This window comes from Phocoena sinus, chromosome 3 (genome assembly GCF_008692025.1).
Source record: "Phocoena sinus isolate mPhoSin1 chromosome 3, mPhoSin1.pri, whole genome shotgun sequence".
NCBI lineage: Eukaryota > Metazoa > Chordata > Mammalia > Artiodactyla > Phocoenidae > Phocoena > Phocoena sinus.
The window spans coordinates 13,289,605-13,306,039 of record NC_045765.1 but is presented as its reverse complement, the minus strand read 5'-3'; the positions used below and the strand labels follow the sequence as shown (position 1 = coordinate 13,306,039).

Here is a 16,435-nt window from a genome sequence, read left to right as displayed (position 1 = left end):
GGGTGTTTTAAAATCGATGTTAACAACTGTGCTGGAATGACCAGAAATGATGTATCAAATGATAACTTGAAATCTTGGGGTTTTAAAAAAAAAGTTTTCCAAAAACCAGCGGGGGACGGGGGGGTGGGGGGGGTTGGGGGTGGGGTGGGCACAGGAAATAGAACTGTGTATTTCAGAGGGAGAACAGTCATTTCTTCCAATTGCCATTCAAATCCACTTACCCTTCCGCCCTACCCTAGAGTACCTGAGTCATGCGTGAATAGATCTATTTTTTTTCATCAGTGTTTCACAGTTTTTCCATTGAAAAATAAAGGCAGTGCTATCTAAGAAACTGTAGATAAAGCGGGTTTTGTTTCTGGCTTTTATTAACAATGTTGCCACTTGTATATATATCCACACTGTGCCCTGGCTGTCAGCAAAACCCCACTAACTGCAGTCATAAAATATTTACAGGTCGCCAAGAGCCAGGAATGTGTCGGCGTCTTGGGCGATTTCAATAAGCCACGACAGCTGTGCGCGAGGTGGATCTGAAAGGAACTGGGTGTTCACTGGGCACTGATACGGCAGAGCGTGCTTTAAGACGGATATTCTAGGAGTGGAAGCATCTATAAACAACACATCTCACAACGAACGAGGAAACTCTGCAAAATCGAGGGAAGAAAACCTTTTAAAAAACACAGGTGCGCAACAGACAGTGAGACTGATTCTGGGAAGACAACGTCTGAAGCTCTCTGAGAACAACATCTCTGGGTACTGATGAGGGTACTGAAAACACTCTAATGTGACAGCGTTTTACAATCTGGAATCTTTTTTCACACCAAGACACAAAACCAGACTTTCAAAATCCCTGGATTAGCTTTGAAAAAGGCACTTAACTCTGCGAATGGCTTTCTGAGTTTTTGGGTTTTTTCCCTGCAAATGAAGGGGATTCAGAGTGGCTGTTCTAGGTTGCATTTCAGTTTTCATTGTAGCTGGTAACTGAAATAAAAGTTTTTAAAAATCAAATTTGCTTTCCCTTCATGTGATCCGGCTGGGTCCTTCAATTTGCACTTGCTGCCCAAAATGCACTGGGTGGGACCATCAGAACTCCCCCACAAAGACTTTTTTGAAGACAGCAAGACCCGAATGTAACTTTAGCAGTCTTGTTTTCGTACTTCAGAAGCGTCTGATGTCGTGGCTTCCAAAAAAATCAATGAACACAACAGGCTCTGGGCAACAGAACTAATACAAAGAGTCTACCGTGAAGGACAGAAAAACAGGCACACTGGGCCACCCTGCTGGAAGAAAACGTGCCCTTATCACAGAGTATCCAAACCAGAGCTCTTTTTTTATTGAGAAACCGTTTTTCTTACAGAAAGCAGCAGTACAGAATAAATAACACAGGTGATGGTGTGAGGTACCGGGAGACTTGAGCCAGGAGGAGGTTTGCCATTCGAAAGAGACAAAAAAGAAATAACCCCAAAGAAGCTGCAAGCGTAGGGAGGGGAGGGAATGGCGCAGAGGCGGAGAACTTAACTTACAGAGGTGAAGTCTGCAAAGCCCAAGGAGGAGGCTTTAGAAGGTTTAGCTGAAGAGGAGGGAGCAAATGGATCTTTTCCACTAAACGGGTCCCCAAAACCCTTTTTATTTTGGAACGGGTCACTGCTGTCAGCCCCGAGTGGCTGGAATGGATCGGGGGGCTCGGGAAAGTCTGCAGAACCAAGCTGGCTTACGGGTGTACTTTTACCTGGAAAGTTTAGGAGAAGAAAAAAAAAAAAAAGGAGAAAAAAAAGAAATACAAGTTACTGACCACGGACAGAACAGAGTCCTGACTGAAGAGCCGGGCACGAGCTCCCTGGGAAACCCTATCCCTCTTTGGAAAGAGCTGGAATGCCGCTCGTGGGACGGACCCCGGGGAATCTGCGTGGATCTTGGCTTTCCTCTCCATTTATCCCGGAGGCTTAATGGTTTGTGGGCGTTACAAGAAAAGCACTTCAGATGACCCCCTCCCCTCCCCTCCCACCGCAGCTAAAATTTACATCATCTTTAAAAAGCTCACATGCAGGCGTGTTTCAAAGTGATTCATTTTAGCATGGCAACACATTTACTATCACACTGAGTTTTTAAAAAGTCATGGCTGAGCAGAAAAATACACTGCAAGCTTCCAACAATTAAAAAAAAGGGGGTGGAGATTACTTGCAACTAAACAGGGCGATTAGTTTCACAATGTGGTGTGTGTAGAGTTAGCCGTGTTAGTCGTGAGGGTCCGGAGGCAGCTCACCAGACAAACCCACTCTGCCGTCCTGGGTTTAAATTCGTTTCCAGCTCCCGCTTCTGTCCCTTTGGCTCCAAGGGGCAGGCTTTGGGCCTTTCTGGGCTCTTGCCAAGAGGGTGGCTCTGGGATGCCCCGGTCCCGGCAAGGCAGATCTCCACAGGGACGCGGGAGAGAGGTGTTTAGAATTGGAGGGAAATGAGGTTGTGAGGCCATGCTTCGGGGGTATGGCCTGAGGACAGGTGGCTTCTCCCAACAAATCCTGCCAATATGTCAGAACAATCCGCTAGGAACCTGAACCTTCTCCAGGCCTGCTTGGCAAGAGGGGGCGGGGGGCCCACGTGATGAGCCTCAGGGATCTGCCTGTTTTGCAGGCCAGGTTCCTGCCTGATGCCATTCATTTGCCCAACAGCTGCCCAGGGTACTGGGGTAACCCAGGGGGTGAGACGTTCAATTTGGCAGCTCTGTGTCCAAGCCCAGGCTAGAGGCTCAAGGATACTTAACATGATTCTGATTTGTTAACTGAGCTGCCTATGTTTACTCTTGCAATTTCAAAGTAATGTGCAAAAAGAACCCAAAAGCCGAGGGTCACATTCCACAGAAGACCCTGGACATCCAGCTGCACGTCCAGAGAATGCCCCTGGCCCTGAGCTACAGCTGACCCCTGTAGCACCTGAGCCCAGGACACCTGCCTTCTTCACCCTGCTCGCCTCCGCCACCCCACCTGCCCGCACGTCCATCTCCATGCCCAGCTCCAAAACCACCCTCTCTGACGCTGCTTCCCAGGCCACATTTCTGACCGCCTCAAGGTGTCCCTAACGACTCCTGCCTCTGTCACCCTTAGTTCTGAGACCCAGATGAGGACAAACCCCTCAGCTCCAGCTGGCCTCAGTTTCCTGTCTGGGAAGTGGGAACGAAGAGGTAGGGGTCAGACCGGGTGACTGGTGCACGGCATGCTCCTCGGGGCTGCACGGGGCTGCGCCCCACTCCAGGCCACTCAGCATCCGGCACCGCAGTGCCTGCGCAAGCAGGGCTCAGTGTGTGTGGGGCCTGTGAGAGCCTGGCCTGAGGCCCCCCTGGACACGCAAGCAGGGCTCAGTGTGTGTGGGGCCTGTGAGAGCCTGGCCTGAGGCCCCCCTGGACACGCAAGCAGGGCTCAGTGTGTGTGGGGCCTGTGAGAGCCTGGCCTGAGGCCCCCCTGGACACGCAAGCAGGGCTCAGTGTGTGTGGGGCCTGTGAGAGCCTGGCCTGAGGCCCCCCTGGACACGCAAGCAGGGCTCAGTGTGTGTGGGGCCTGTGAGAGCCTGGCCTGAGGCCCCCCTGGACACGCAAGTTTATTCACTTGTCACTCAACGCAGCAGCTGGGTGGCCGTAAGGTACAAATGCCACCCTGTCTCTGTCAGCTTCACCCATGCATGAGAAATTCGAGTTACCAGTGACGCGGTCCCGCCTGGGAGAGCCCACGGAGAAGAGATGGGCGCCGAGCCCACCAGAAGCACTGGTTAAAATCCCCACACCCCATCCCACCTGAATCGGGACTTCCGGGTGGGCGGGGGATGCCAGTGCATGGATGCCCCCACCGACAGCTGGAACACAGAGGCCCCAAGCCGCCCCCTCCCGTCAGAGCTGCTGCTGGTTTCTTTTTGCTTGTTCAAGGAAACCGAGAGTCTTAACTTCCCGAGGCTTGCCCAGGACTCTGAGACACATGCAGCCCTGCACCCAGCCCTCTGTTGCTTCCTGCGGTCAGAGCGGAGCACCTCTATGCCCTTGCCTGTGGCCTAATGGGGCCCCTTTGCTGACCCCTGGCCTTTGCAGGCTCTCACTGTCACGAGCAGCACCCCCACGCACGTGTGTTTATTTATAGGAGACGTTTCTGGAGGTGGAGCTGTGGGTCAGAAGGTGTGCCCACTGCAGCCTGACCTTCCCTGTCACACTGCCTGTCCCAGGCTCCGACAGTATGCACCCCGACCAAGAAGGGAGGGTGGAGAGGAGGCTGTAGGCTGGGACATCGGTCAACCTCTCCCTGTGGCCACGAATCAGTTCAGTCAGCCCTGAGGCCCAATAAGCCAGGTGAGCCACCGACAAAGCCCCTGGGTGGGGGGTCCTTCCCCAGAACGGCGGTGCCAAGTCCGGCGGCACAGCAGGAGTTAGGGCCTCTCTCCCCCAGGGTAACTGCTTCTCAGGGTGAAGTCCTGGGGCTGATCCCCACGACCCATCTTCTGTGCAGGCTGAGTTCTCTACCTCCGGTCCCTTCTCTCCTATTTGTGACAGAGCCACAGACTTCAGGCTGCCCACCCCACCCAGCACCAAATGCCGCCCCCCCCGAGACATTCTCCCTGCTGTTGGCTATCCCGCCTCCTCCTCTCCCTCCTGGACCTCAGCCCCTAGGCTTCAGAGAGCAGGGCGATCTGGGTGCTGGCTTTGAAGAAATGCCTCCCCCAAGGCCACCTTACACAACCAGCCTACTCCCTGATCCAAGGGTCGAGCCGATGGGTGAGCCAAGGCCTCCCGCGCTACCATGTTGCCGTGGACCCCTTCCCCTCTCTTCAGAGGTGAGAGCACAGCTCTGGCGGGAGGGGTCGGGCAAGAGCTGCCCGGCAGCGTGTCAACTCCAGGCTGTGCAGCTGCGAGCAGTGGGCAGCCAGGCGGAGCCCAGGGGCACCCTGGGCAGGAGGGAGGGTGGGCGTGAGGCAGGGTGCTCTGGTCCACATGGCCGCACCACCACCTCAGGCAAGTGGTCCTCACCTCTCCCGGGTCCCTGGGAATCACCCCTGCGACAGCCACTGGCTGCTCACCCTCTCAGGTTCTCACCCCACGGGCCATCCGCACCCAGCAAGGTGGCCTTTTAACGCAGAGCTGACCCGACACTGCCGTGCTCTCCCCGCTGCTCTGGGAATACACACCCCAGCCTCGGCCATCCTGCCCCTGCCCAGCGCAGTCCTCTGCGCTTGCTGCTGCGCAGGCTGGAGCGCTCTTCCTCGTGTGGGTGCCGCACACACAGAGGCCGCCCTCCCCACTTCTGGCTCAGACACCTCTGCAGCCCTCGTCATGCTCCGTCGTTATTATGTCACTTGCTGTGTATTTTCTCTCTTTCCCAACAGAACGTGAGCTCCATGAGGGTGAGGGCCCTGCTGTCCTCAGCTGTGTCCCTGCTGCCTAGGGCAGGGCCCGCTGCTTAGACCCCTCTGTTGAACGGAGCTTTCTAACATGCAAGCTCCACCATGCCTGGCCCTGCCCTGGGGCCCTGCATCCGCTGTGGCGAATCCAGAAGGCCCTACAGCCCACACGAAACCCTTCCCGACTTCATCCCCCAACAGCCCTCCAGGGCCTGAGCGGCACCTCCCTCCCCCCTCCAGGACCCCCCAACCCAGGGCTTCTTTTCAGACAGTCCCTCTGCCCAGATGGCACCTCCACCTCAAACGCCTGTGACCCGCTGTCTCCCCATGCCTGTGTTCAGCCCTCCCAGCTCAGCCCTGGGCAGGGAGTGGGGTGTGGGCCCCTGGAAGATGGTGCAAAGCACAGCCACCACCCCACTCAGCCTTGCTCTCTCAGCCTCAGTTTCCTTATCCATGAAGTGGGGTTGTGATGGGCTGAATTGGTTCCCCTCGCAGCACCCCCCAATTCACTATGTTCAGGTCCTCTCCCCCAGTACCTCGGAATGTGACTGTCTTTGGACACGGGATCTTTGCAGAAGTAATTAAATTAGTATGAGGTCCTATGAGTGGGCCCTAATCCAATAGGACTGGTGATCTTGGAAGCAGAGGAAAGTCGGACACAGACATGCACAGAGCGGAGACCACGGGAAGACACGGGGGGAGGACGCTGTCTACAAGCCAAGAAGAGAGAACTCAGGAGAAACCAACCCTACCTACACCTTGATCTCGGACTTGCAGCCTCCAAATCTGTGAGACGATCAGTTTCGGCTGTCTAAGCCACCCAGTCTGTGGTATTTGTTACGGCGGCCCTAGCACACTCACACAGGGTAATAGAGCACCGGCTGTGCACGGCTGCCGGAGCCGGGCTCGGCCTGGGATGGGCTGCCTGCTTTCGTAAATCAAGCGTTACTGGTTTGACAATGCCAGGCCAGGCTGGCGCAGCTCCAATCCCTAGAGGTCAGGACAGCTTGCCCCTATGGGCCCCACTAGGAAACCGAGGACCCCTGACTGCAGCTCTCTGCTCTAACAGAGCCACTTGTATGTCCCGTGCGCAGCGTGGTGGGCATGTGCAGCCCCTGGGCAACAGTGTCCTCCCCTTGAACTGCTGAGTTGTGTGCACTGGCCGCCACCATCCTGCTTCCTCAGTCCCTCCAGGCAGCCTCCTCCTGCAGGGTGGAATAGCACCACGCCCCAGGTGTGCTCCACACCCACCACAGAGTCCCCCTGCAGGGCGCACCAAGATGCAGACCCCGCCTCGCTCTCCAAACCCCAAGCAGGGGCATCACTGGGGCTTGATCGTGGATGGACAGACATGTTCCCGAGTGAACTATGCTCGGGGGGTGGGGGCCCTGAAACACCTGCAGCCTTCTCTGGGCCCAGGGTGACGGGTCCTCACCTGCGAACTGAGCCGGTATAATGTGTGCCTCTGGCAGGGGCACTCTGGGAGATGCGGTCCTGAGGGGTGGCGACACTGAGGGAAGGGACACTGACCTCAGCGGGCACAGTCCCTGCAGCCTGGCCACCGCGGTCTCCTTCCCATAGCAACTAGCGACTTCCACCATGCTGACCGCCCTGCACTGTCCAGCACGGCCAGTCTCCCCCGGCCCTGACACAGCCTTTCCCTTCCCCTGAAAGACCCTTCTCCAGGGCTCACTCCACCCCCGCAGGCTTCCCCACTGCCCTGTCTACCTCCCATGCACCAACCTGTCTTGGTCTAGCCTCCAGCACACCTGAGGGTCAGCTCCACGTAGGCGGGGCTCAGCACGCTGCAGGTGCCCTCTTCCTGGTGGGGGTCCTCATGGGTGGGGTGCCACCACCCAGGCTCCACGGGGCCATCCTAAGGGGCCTGAGGCCTTTGGGGGAACCCCACTGATGAGCCAGGAAGGGATATAGGCATCTGGCTTCCCTCCTTTGCAAGAAAGGGCAACAAGTATTCATCGGTGCACTCTTGGGCTAATTTTTTTTAAATCAGAAACTAAAAGAATGGACCAAATAGCAAAATCCAAATCCAATTTAAAGTAAGAGTTGCCAGGGACAGGCTGAAAAGCCCAGGGCCCAGAGCAGCCTCTGGTTCCAGCAGCAAGTCCAGGGTGGACGGCTGCTTGATTTCCTGGAGCACTTCTTGCAGGAGTTGCTCACAAAGGGCAGACATCTGAGCCGGGATAAGTGGGTCAGTCGACCCCAGCCAGGCCCTGAGAGCGACCACAACAGTCCAAATGTTCAAATAAACACATCATCACCCACTTGTGCGCTTTTCTTTTTTTTCCTTTTTCAATTAAGAAGACCTTCCTCCCCTGCTTTGGGGAATTTTTTTTTTTTTTAAATCAGTTTTTGGTGGGGGGCAGGGGGCAGTTAAGAATCCAGCCAGCTAGAATGTCAAGTTGAGGTTTCCGACAAGCAAAGAGATGATCGGGGAGATGAGAACTGTCAATCATGTCAAGCACAGCCCAGGACTGGTTTTACTCTGCTGCCGAAACCGTTGTTATTTAGAAATCATGACTGTGTTAATATGAAACCAGGGCACGTCAACTGCTCCTGTTTTCGGGGGCGTGAGGGGGAGAAAAACAAACGGTTTTTTCTCGGTTATCTGCCTTTGTGCTCAGGCACAGAGGCTGAATTATCGGACCTGGCACGTGCGAAATCGGTGGCATCCCCGGATCGGCCTGACACGATGCTCACGAGCATAGGCTTCTTACAAAGAAACCCTCGCCCTGATTGCCCTTGGTCCAAACTTCCCACTCTGCGCCCCCGTTTATTTTTAGCAGCTGCACTTTTAAAACATTCTGGGGCTAGTTCCTGCTTTTATGTAACCACTTCTGCTAACTCCTTGTTTTTTTTTTTTTTTTTTTTTTCCGATTTTCTGAGGTGTTGCTCATCTCAAACGGGACAAAGTAACTCTATCTGCCTCCATGCCCCCTGAGCAAAGTCGGCTGCCTGGCTTTATGCCTTTCCATGGCTCCGGGTACTGAGAGTAAGGAAAAAGCTTGACTGGGGCGTGTTTCAGTGAAGAGAGCACAGATCACCCTTTTTTTTTTAAATTTTGGTATAAAGGTAACCAGGATGATACCTGGCCTGTCATTCCTAGACACCTGCCCAGGGAAGGGAGCCCTGAGCGTAGGGGAGGCTGTGGCTGCAGAGGCTGGAGCCCGTGACTTCCAGCCCTGGGGGCTGGCTGGAAGCTGCTGCCGCGCCCCCCAGAGAGACTCTCCATCACTCAGAGAAGTCTTCATGACCAGAGGGAGGAACGCAAGGTTGAGGATAGGACAGAATAGGACTTATTTCAAACCGCAGCAGTTTCAGCAGCTACCCCAGCGGTGCACCGAAACCACACACAGGACAGCCTTGAGCAAAAACAATATGAACCCGATGGTTTACCACGGTGTGTGCTGTTAAAAAAAACTTCGGTGGCCGGCCCCACCCTGGTAGCAATGTCTTTCATTCCCCTACTTCTGAACTTTCCGAGGCCACACAGGCCCCCGGCAACCCAGCAGTGGTGAAGCCCGTGCCGACCCTCCCTCCTAGCCTCTCGGGAAGCTCTCTGCCGGGAGGGTCCCTGCAGCGGCGGTGAGCGGAGAGAATGATAGAACACAAACCCCCCTCAACATACAAATGTGAACACTGAAAGAAGCCAGGTTCTCTTGCTTGAAATTCTTTACTTAGAAGAAAAGTAAGAGGGTTGGGTGATTTGAGGGCGGGGGGGGTCTCAATAAATCGGATGAATGAAAATATCAAAAATAGACATGAGACTGAGTGTATGTTTTCATCCCAACCAGATACTTGCTGCGTTCTATTTATAAGATTGAGGGCTGCAGTTGGGAAATGCAGTTCTGTAGATGAGACTTAAATACAAAAACAACAAAACACAAAAATAAAAAACAAAGGTTTGTGGTCAGGACAGCTGCCCCACCTGAGCTACTACCCTACACAACACAGGACGTTCCCAAACTGCCATTCGTTGCAACACGGGATGTCCACACAACTGTCACTCGTCCTACACTACGGGGGACGCCTACACAACAGTCACTCGTCCTACACTACAGGGGACGCCTACACAACTGTCACTCGTCCTACACTATAGGGGACGCCTACACAACCGCCAGGCTTCCGAGAGTCATACTACACAGAAGAGCTATGGCTGGGAGGAGGCACTCCTTGTCACCTTGGTGCCTCCCTTCCTGCCCCCTTAAACCCACCAACAAAGCTTAACTGGGGGGAGAGAGAAAGCAGGCTGTCTGGAGCACAACCTTTCACATCCATAATCACTTGGGAACTTTTTACTGAAGAAGATCGCTTTTCACCAACACACGTGAAAAACACACGTCCCCCTGTGGCGGGATGGGGCGGGAGAGCGAGGAGAGCTAATTTCTCAGGACGTGACCCACAGGGCCACCCAAGTGGCTTGCCAGCGAGGAGTCCTGCAGACACCAGCCCCGCTCGCTGTGGCTGATGCACACGCGAGGAGAAGGCAAGCCCGGCAGATCAAAGCCGTGCCAAGCAGCACAGTGCCGGCAGATAAAATCTGAGGTCCCCACCATCACAATCTTGAGATTTTCCACTAAAAATATTTACCGAATTTTAAGAAAAATCTGCTTAATGCATTGAAGGGAACAGGATGAGGTTTGGTTCTGAATTGTTGAGAAAAGCTGAACAAATATTTACTATTATCCACCAGGCGCCCCCTGAACTGATGCGTTTTTCATTCTCTGGGAGGTGCCCAGGGTAGTCAAGGCTGAGGAGCCCACTGGATGTGAGGTCTTCGCACTGTCAGAAGGAAAAGGAGAGAAGGGGGAAGAGTAGCCACACTTTTAGGGTCCTCAAAAGACAAATATCCTTTGGACTGAAAAATACAATTTTCAAGGTTTCCACGAAAAGCTCCTAAGACATTCATAAGAAACCTGACAGGGGCTACGTTAGTTCTGCAGCAAAAACGGGGAGTGGGTACATGACATATAAACAAATTTACAAATCACAAATCACTCTTCGCAACTAAAATAATGCAGACTGGCAGGTCTCACAGTTCTGCTTTTTGAAAAACCGTATTTGTTCTTTGATTTGCGCCTGCAACACACTCTGCTGAATCAGCCCTGTGTGCTGGCTTGCCTCGTCCCTCTGAGGGGCCTAGGGTGCCTTGCGGGGGGACAAGGGAGATGTTAGCTACAGCCTGGTGGGGAGAGCCCTGGGGCCGCAGTGGCCCAGGCTTTGTTCCTCCCTATAGAGCAGTGCCAATGCTGCCAGAACGCCACCACTGCACGGGCAGAGAGGTGCCGTGCCCACATTTAACAAAATCCCCAGGGTGCCACACAGCGGGTCTGGAAGCCAGTTTGAAGGCACTTGCGCACTGGAGGGGGGGGTGCGGAGCCCCCTCCCATTGTCGGGGCCGCATGAAAGGAGCCAGAGAGCCTGCAGTAGATGGGGGACCCGCCCACTCTCACTCCCTTTACAGCCAGTTCCCACCACCCACTCAGATACACACATGTGCTGTTTTTCAACTGACAATGGCGGCGGCCGGGGGTTGACTCAGTGCTCTGAATGTGAGAGATGAGGGACCACATTCACCCCATCAGAACAGCAAGGGCTGCACAAGGAACATCTTCCTGGGCCCCCTCACCTTGCTGTAGGTGGAACCAAGGGGCTGCAGGAGGCCTGGGGGCAGGTACACGAGGCACCCCCCGGCGGCCGGGGAGGGGGCCGGGGTCAAGGTGGCAGCTGCTGTCTGTTCACACGGATGCAGAGACACCAGAGAGGGGAGTCCACACTCTCTGGGCCTGCACCCTAACACGAGGCCCTGCTATACCCCACCACCAGAGCCCAGCTGGCTAAGCCCTGACTCCTCTGCTCCAGAACCCCAAGCCTGGGCACTTGCACCCCGCTGAACGATAGGCAACAAGAGCGTCACTCAACTCCCACTCAATCCACCGCTCGATTCCGGGTGCAGGAGGGTGGGCGTGTGCTAAGGTAGGCAAATGCTTCTATTTTCGAACTCTGCCAACTTTGAGAACAGAAATTCACCCCAAAGAGCAATTCATCTCCAGGCGTTTTACAGGTTAAGAGGCTGAGAGGACAATGGCTTTTCTCCCTCTGCTGGGAGCCGGCTCTCGAGCACACGCTGGCAGGGGTCTCGCCCAGCCCTGGCACAGAAGCTCCCGGCGGGCAGGGGGTGGCCGGCGGGAAAGGAGGACTCCGCCAGGCTGGGCGCCTGAGGTTCTCCTGGAGCACTCCAACCCTGGCTGGCTGGCAACTGCCACAATTTTCCAGGCTCCTCGAGCTGGCAGTGAACTGCTTTTGTCCCGTTCTAGAACTTAACAGGTACCCACCAAATTATCTCTCTGAAATCATCGTGGGAACGGAATTAAAGTAGTTAAGCTCAAGGTTGAGGTGCTAACCGCACGGCTCAACTGGTGAAGCCATTTTAAGAGTGGATCTTGTGCAACAAACAAGGGGACGGAACCCACACGGGCCAAGGATGACCACCCTGGTTTCACCCCCAGCCTGGCATCTCAGAGCCAAGCACACACCTGGGCTGGCGCCACGGATGAACCGGGGGCGTCCTCCCTGACCGAGTCCTGTGTGGCAGCTCCTGGGACGGTCAAGCGGACCACCGAGCCAGTGGGCTTGGCCCAAGAGTGGGCGGCAACCAGAAAACTGCCCAAGAGAAAGATCCCACAGCCAGTCACCCTGTGTGGAGTCAGTCACAGCTGTGGGAGGGGACTCATGTTCTAGGGGGGAAATGATTATTTATCTATTTACTTTTTGAGAATCACTTGACCCAAACAGGACCCCGGTTAAACGGTCTTCCGTTGTCCTGTGTGTGTTGGAAGAATTATGGGAAGGGGAAGAGGGGCAGAAAGACATCACCAGTGTGTGCGTGGTTTTATCCTGAAGGTGCAAAGGTTATTAGCAGCAATAATAATTAAATTGGGGAAAGGTTAAAGGTGACTGGCTGGTTAGCGGTGAAGGCGCTCTAGCTGGTGTCACCCGGGCGCTGCAGGAACCGCAACGCGGGGCTGCACTTGCAGGAAGTGGCAAGGGTGGGGCCCGGGGCACAGGATCCCGCTATCTGTCGCCGCAGGCGCGAGGCCCAATCACTGACACCCACACAGCCATTTCCTGCACTTAAAAAAAAATCTGTTTCTCCCTTTGCAAATCAACAACTTTTACCTAGAAACTCTTTAGCGGTGAGTTCTGACTGATCTCGATCTCCGGTCCGTTGCAGAAAGCACACCGCTGTTTACCTGGGGGAGGTGTGCCAGCGCTAACTCTAACCGACAGGTTTCGGCGGCTGCCAGAACGGTCTGTTTTGCATCTGCCTAGAAGAAACCAATTCTCTCTACCCCAAACAGACACCTGCTGGTCATTTCATACCTTGATAGACTTTTCTAGAAAAGACCTCCAGGCACAGAGAACTCAGCGTTGATGCCAAAGCTCCGTGCACATGCCCCAGAGGGCGATTCTTGACAGCCCCCAAAGGTCCACTTTCTGGCTTGGGTCAGAGCAGACGGCCAGCCGCGGGCTGCGCCGGTCACACACCTATGGCACCAGAACTCTTTCCCAGAGAACCCTGGTGAGGGTCCCAGTTGGTAGGATCCCCACCGTGACTGCACAGGCTGATGTTTATATACGTTTGTTTGTCGCATGTCAATTAATCTTTAATCAAGCTTAAAAACACAAGCAAAAAACCAGCTCCCACAGAATGTAAAAACTGAAGCCGCTGGTGCACAAGAGATGGCACCCCAAAAACCAGGAGTAACTCAGACCCAAACGTGCGTTTGGTCCCATGAGTGACGACAGCTGAGCTTCGCCAGAGGGGACCCTGGAGACCTCTTTGAAGTTCAACTACCCACGCTCTGACTTTTTTTCAACTGCAAAGGTTTCTGCTAAACTGCAATCTCATGGGGGAAAAGGATCCCTTGATAAATCCCTGTACGCATATGTCCACCTCGGGCCCAGCCTCTGTCTTTCCCGGGAAAGGAGCTAGGGAAGGAGGACCCCGAGTCCTGGTCTCTGTACCCTGGGGATGGGTTGGGGGATGCACACCATGCCCATCATGGTAATCACTGTGCAAGGCACTTACCAGAGAGGCCACATGCTAGGCCAGAGTTGGTCCCATGTCCAGGCAGGGAAACTGAGGTTCGGCGAGGTTAAGACACTTGCCCAGAGCCCCTCAGGGAAATGGAAGCGGCTGGAACGTGAAACCATCCTGATCACACAGCCTCTCGGGATTCTAGTGGGACAGGTGGCCCAGATGCTGGAGGGATATGGCATCAGATTCGCCTGTCCCGGCCTCACACATCGGAGTCGACTCCAGGCGCAAAGACCTGGCAGGGTTCTAGAAACCTCTGGGTCCCCTGCAGACCAGCCTCAAGTGGGAATGTGGCCAATCAGACCCATTTCACATGCGGGGCGGCGAGGGTTACAGAAGAGCCCATTCCTTCCTCTTGGTATTTGGAGTGCAGGTATGAAGCTGTGTGTGTGGGTTGTGAGAAAAATCATTATCACGCAGCAGGCTGGATTGTCCACTCGCCTACCTTCGCGGGATCACAGCTCGACCGCCAGGGCCACACGTCCCCGGGAGCAGGGTACCTGCCTCATCTCCTCCCGGCTCAGCCGCCTGGGACCAACGCTCCCCCACGTGTCAGGATGGCCCCTGAGCGTGACCGCCCGGCGTTGCCACGTGCTGGCCACGCGGCCCCTCGAAGCGGGAAAAGGCTGGGTCAGCAAGACGAGCAGAAAAGCACATTCCATCCCCTCCCTTGCAAACTGCTGGACTTTTGTTTTCTTACAAAAACAACGACAACAACAGCTGGACATCTTCTTGGTTGCTTCTTATCTTTAGCAGCCAAGAAAACAAGAGCCAGGCCTGATGCTTTCATAACAACCGTTCTGCGTGGGACTTCCTCCAACTCTCCTCTGCTGACCTGTCTTGCTAAGAACCAGATAACTGCCAGGCGGCTCTGGTTTAAGTGGCCTTGCTCCTTGCGGCCTGGATGGGGGAGGGGAGAGCAGTGTGCACAGCTGGGCTCCAATTCCCTCAATCAGGGAAGCAGCGTGAGGTGGACACCTTCCTGAGCATCCCTCAAAGAGCCAAATGCCCCCCACCCACCTACATCCACCTGCTGGGTCAGGTGTCCCTCGCGGGTACATCGGCATCGGCACAGCCAGCAATTTCCAGGTTGTTAGAGGTTAGTATGAAATCACAGCAGAAACACCACTGGAAGTGCTCCAGGGGCACCCGCCACACAGTGTGTACCTACCACCCAGCAGTGTGTACAACGCAGGGATTTCCTGTTCAGCCACTGCTTCTAGGTAAGAGAATCAGATGAGAGACATTTAGGCCTCTACGCAGACACACTGTGGCCGCTCACAGATTAAGCACTGCACACAAGCTGACTACTGTCCAGAGCACCCGAGCCTCACAGCTTGATTGTCACTACAGCTGTCTAGGGGGGGTGGGAGGCCGGCAGGGGGGCGGTGGTGGTCCCTGGGTCCAGGGCTGGTCCTGCTACCACCTTGCTGCGTGACCTTGGGCCACACGTGACCTCTCTCACTTCCCTTTCCAGTTCCGGTAAGAGGGCATCAGGGTGCCTGCCCCGTCTTTGCGGGTCTTGCTAGAATCTGGCAAGCTAACAGTCATGCACGTGCACCTTGAGGGCTGTGATGTGAAGACGATATTCGGGGCACCCGGCACCCTAGCAGGCTGTGGCACAGCAAGGTTGCGGCAGCCCAAAGCCACGAGCAAAGGCAGCCTGAGACCCCCGGCATACAGGGCCAAACCTGCCCAAACGTGGACAGAGCTCTAAAAAGCCCGAGCCCTGAAGTCAGCTCCAAGGAGGTGAGCCGTGCCTCTGGCGGGCTCTGCTTTCTAAGTCCACGGCACACTGAAAGCAGAAGCCAAGGCGGGGTGGAGAGGCTTGCAGAGGGAGACACAAGGGGAGGTGACAGCGGAGGGCAAGTTCAAAAGCACCCAGCATTGGTTCAGGGAAGGGGAGGAGGCTGAGATGAGTGTTTCCAAGAAACCCCGAGAATGAAGCTCTGCGCCTGCCACAGCCAGTGAGGGGAGCAGCTCTTCCACGAGGCCCGACAGATGCCGAGCTGCTGGGCACGTGTGCACTCGTGTGTGTGTACTTTCACGTGTGCAGTGTGCATGCAGGTGTATGCAAGCACTGTGTAAGCGTGTGCACGAGTGCAGCATGTGACTGCGTGTGCACGTGTGTGTAGGTGTGCTGTGGCTCCCATCTTTCAGGCAGAGTGAGAAGGCCCGATGTCATTCCATCAGGAGACCGTCAGGGGTTCCCTAAGGGCCACTGCCTCTAAGGTATATATAGGCGGCCTCTCACAGACACAAGGGAATTCCTTTGTTGTTTTTGCTTTTCTCCCCCGTTTTATGATAAATGCCTTTGATGCATGGCTTACAGAAGTGATCTCTTTATGTGTGTGTTTCTGCTCACAGTTCACAGAAAACCTGTTATAAATTCATCCCGCCTGTTGGTCGTGCTTTCTCTCACGACCCATCCACAAGGAGGCCAAACTGGGCCCTGCGGGCGGAGTTCCTGTACTCCTGAGAGAAAGCTCTGGCCAGCCCAGGTGACAGAAAGGGAGAGGGAGCATTTTTAAATAGCTTTTCCCCTCTGTTTGGCTCCAGTGGCAGGTGTAGGAAGACTGGCCAGCCTTGGACTGATGACCCCTTGAAACTAGAGAGCTTGGGGGCCTGCACCGATGACCACAAGGTGCCAAGGCGAGTCCCCGGGGCAGACTGACGGGGAAGGGCGAGCTCGGGCGGGAAGGAGAGCACCGCCCCCCCGACAGAAAGGACCAGGGAGAGGAAGGCTGTGGAACAGAAGGCGCGACCGAGGGAGCGTGTGGTTCTCCTGAGGCCACCCAGAAGTCTAAGGACAACATCGGTGACTCTGCTGGGAAATGAGCACGAACGATGAAGAGGGGACAGATAAATGGACTGGGAAATTGCAGTGAATCTCTCTGCCGCTTGGAGCAATAGCTTTCTGCTTTTGAGTCTGGTAACCTGGCCTGTTGG

The 16,435-nt window shown here is 55.1% G+C and overlaps 1 protein-coding gene across 21 annotated transcripts in view; it reads right to left on the bottom strand.

Annotated features, from left to right (window-relative positions):
• Positions 1–16,435, bottom strand: part of EPS15L1 (epidermal growth factor receptor pathway substrate 15 like 1) — a 101,442-nt gene that overhangs the window by 4,553 nt on the left and 80,454 nt on the right. For 6 of the 21 annotated variants that reach the window (XM_032625255.1, XM_032625258.1, XM_032625259.1 and 3 more), the window contains 2 exons: positions 14,658–14,705; positions 1,521–1,726 (listed from right to left, as the gene is read on the bottom strand). The exons of 6 other annotated variants lie outside the window; for them this stretch is intronic. In XM_032625255.1, coding sequence (XP_032481146.1) covers positions 1,521–1,726; positions 14,658–14,705 — 254 coding nt within the window. Of the gene's footprint in view, positions 1–1,308; positions 1,727–2,009; positions 2,514–14,657; positions 14,706–16,435 lie in introns of those variants that run through there. 9 more of the 21 variants (XR_004349036.1, XM_032625256.1, XM_032625260.1 and 6 more) reach the window with 7 other exon arrangements.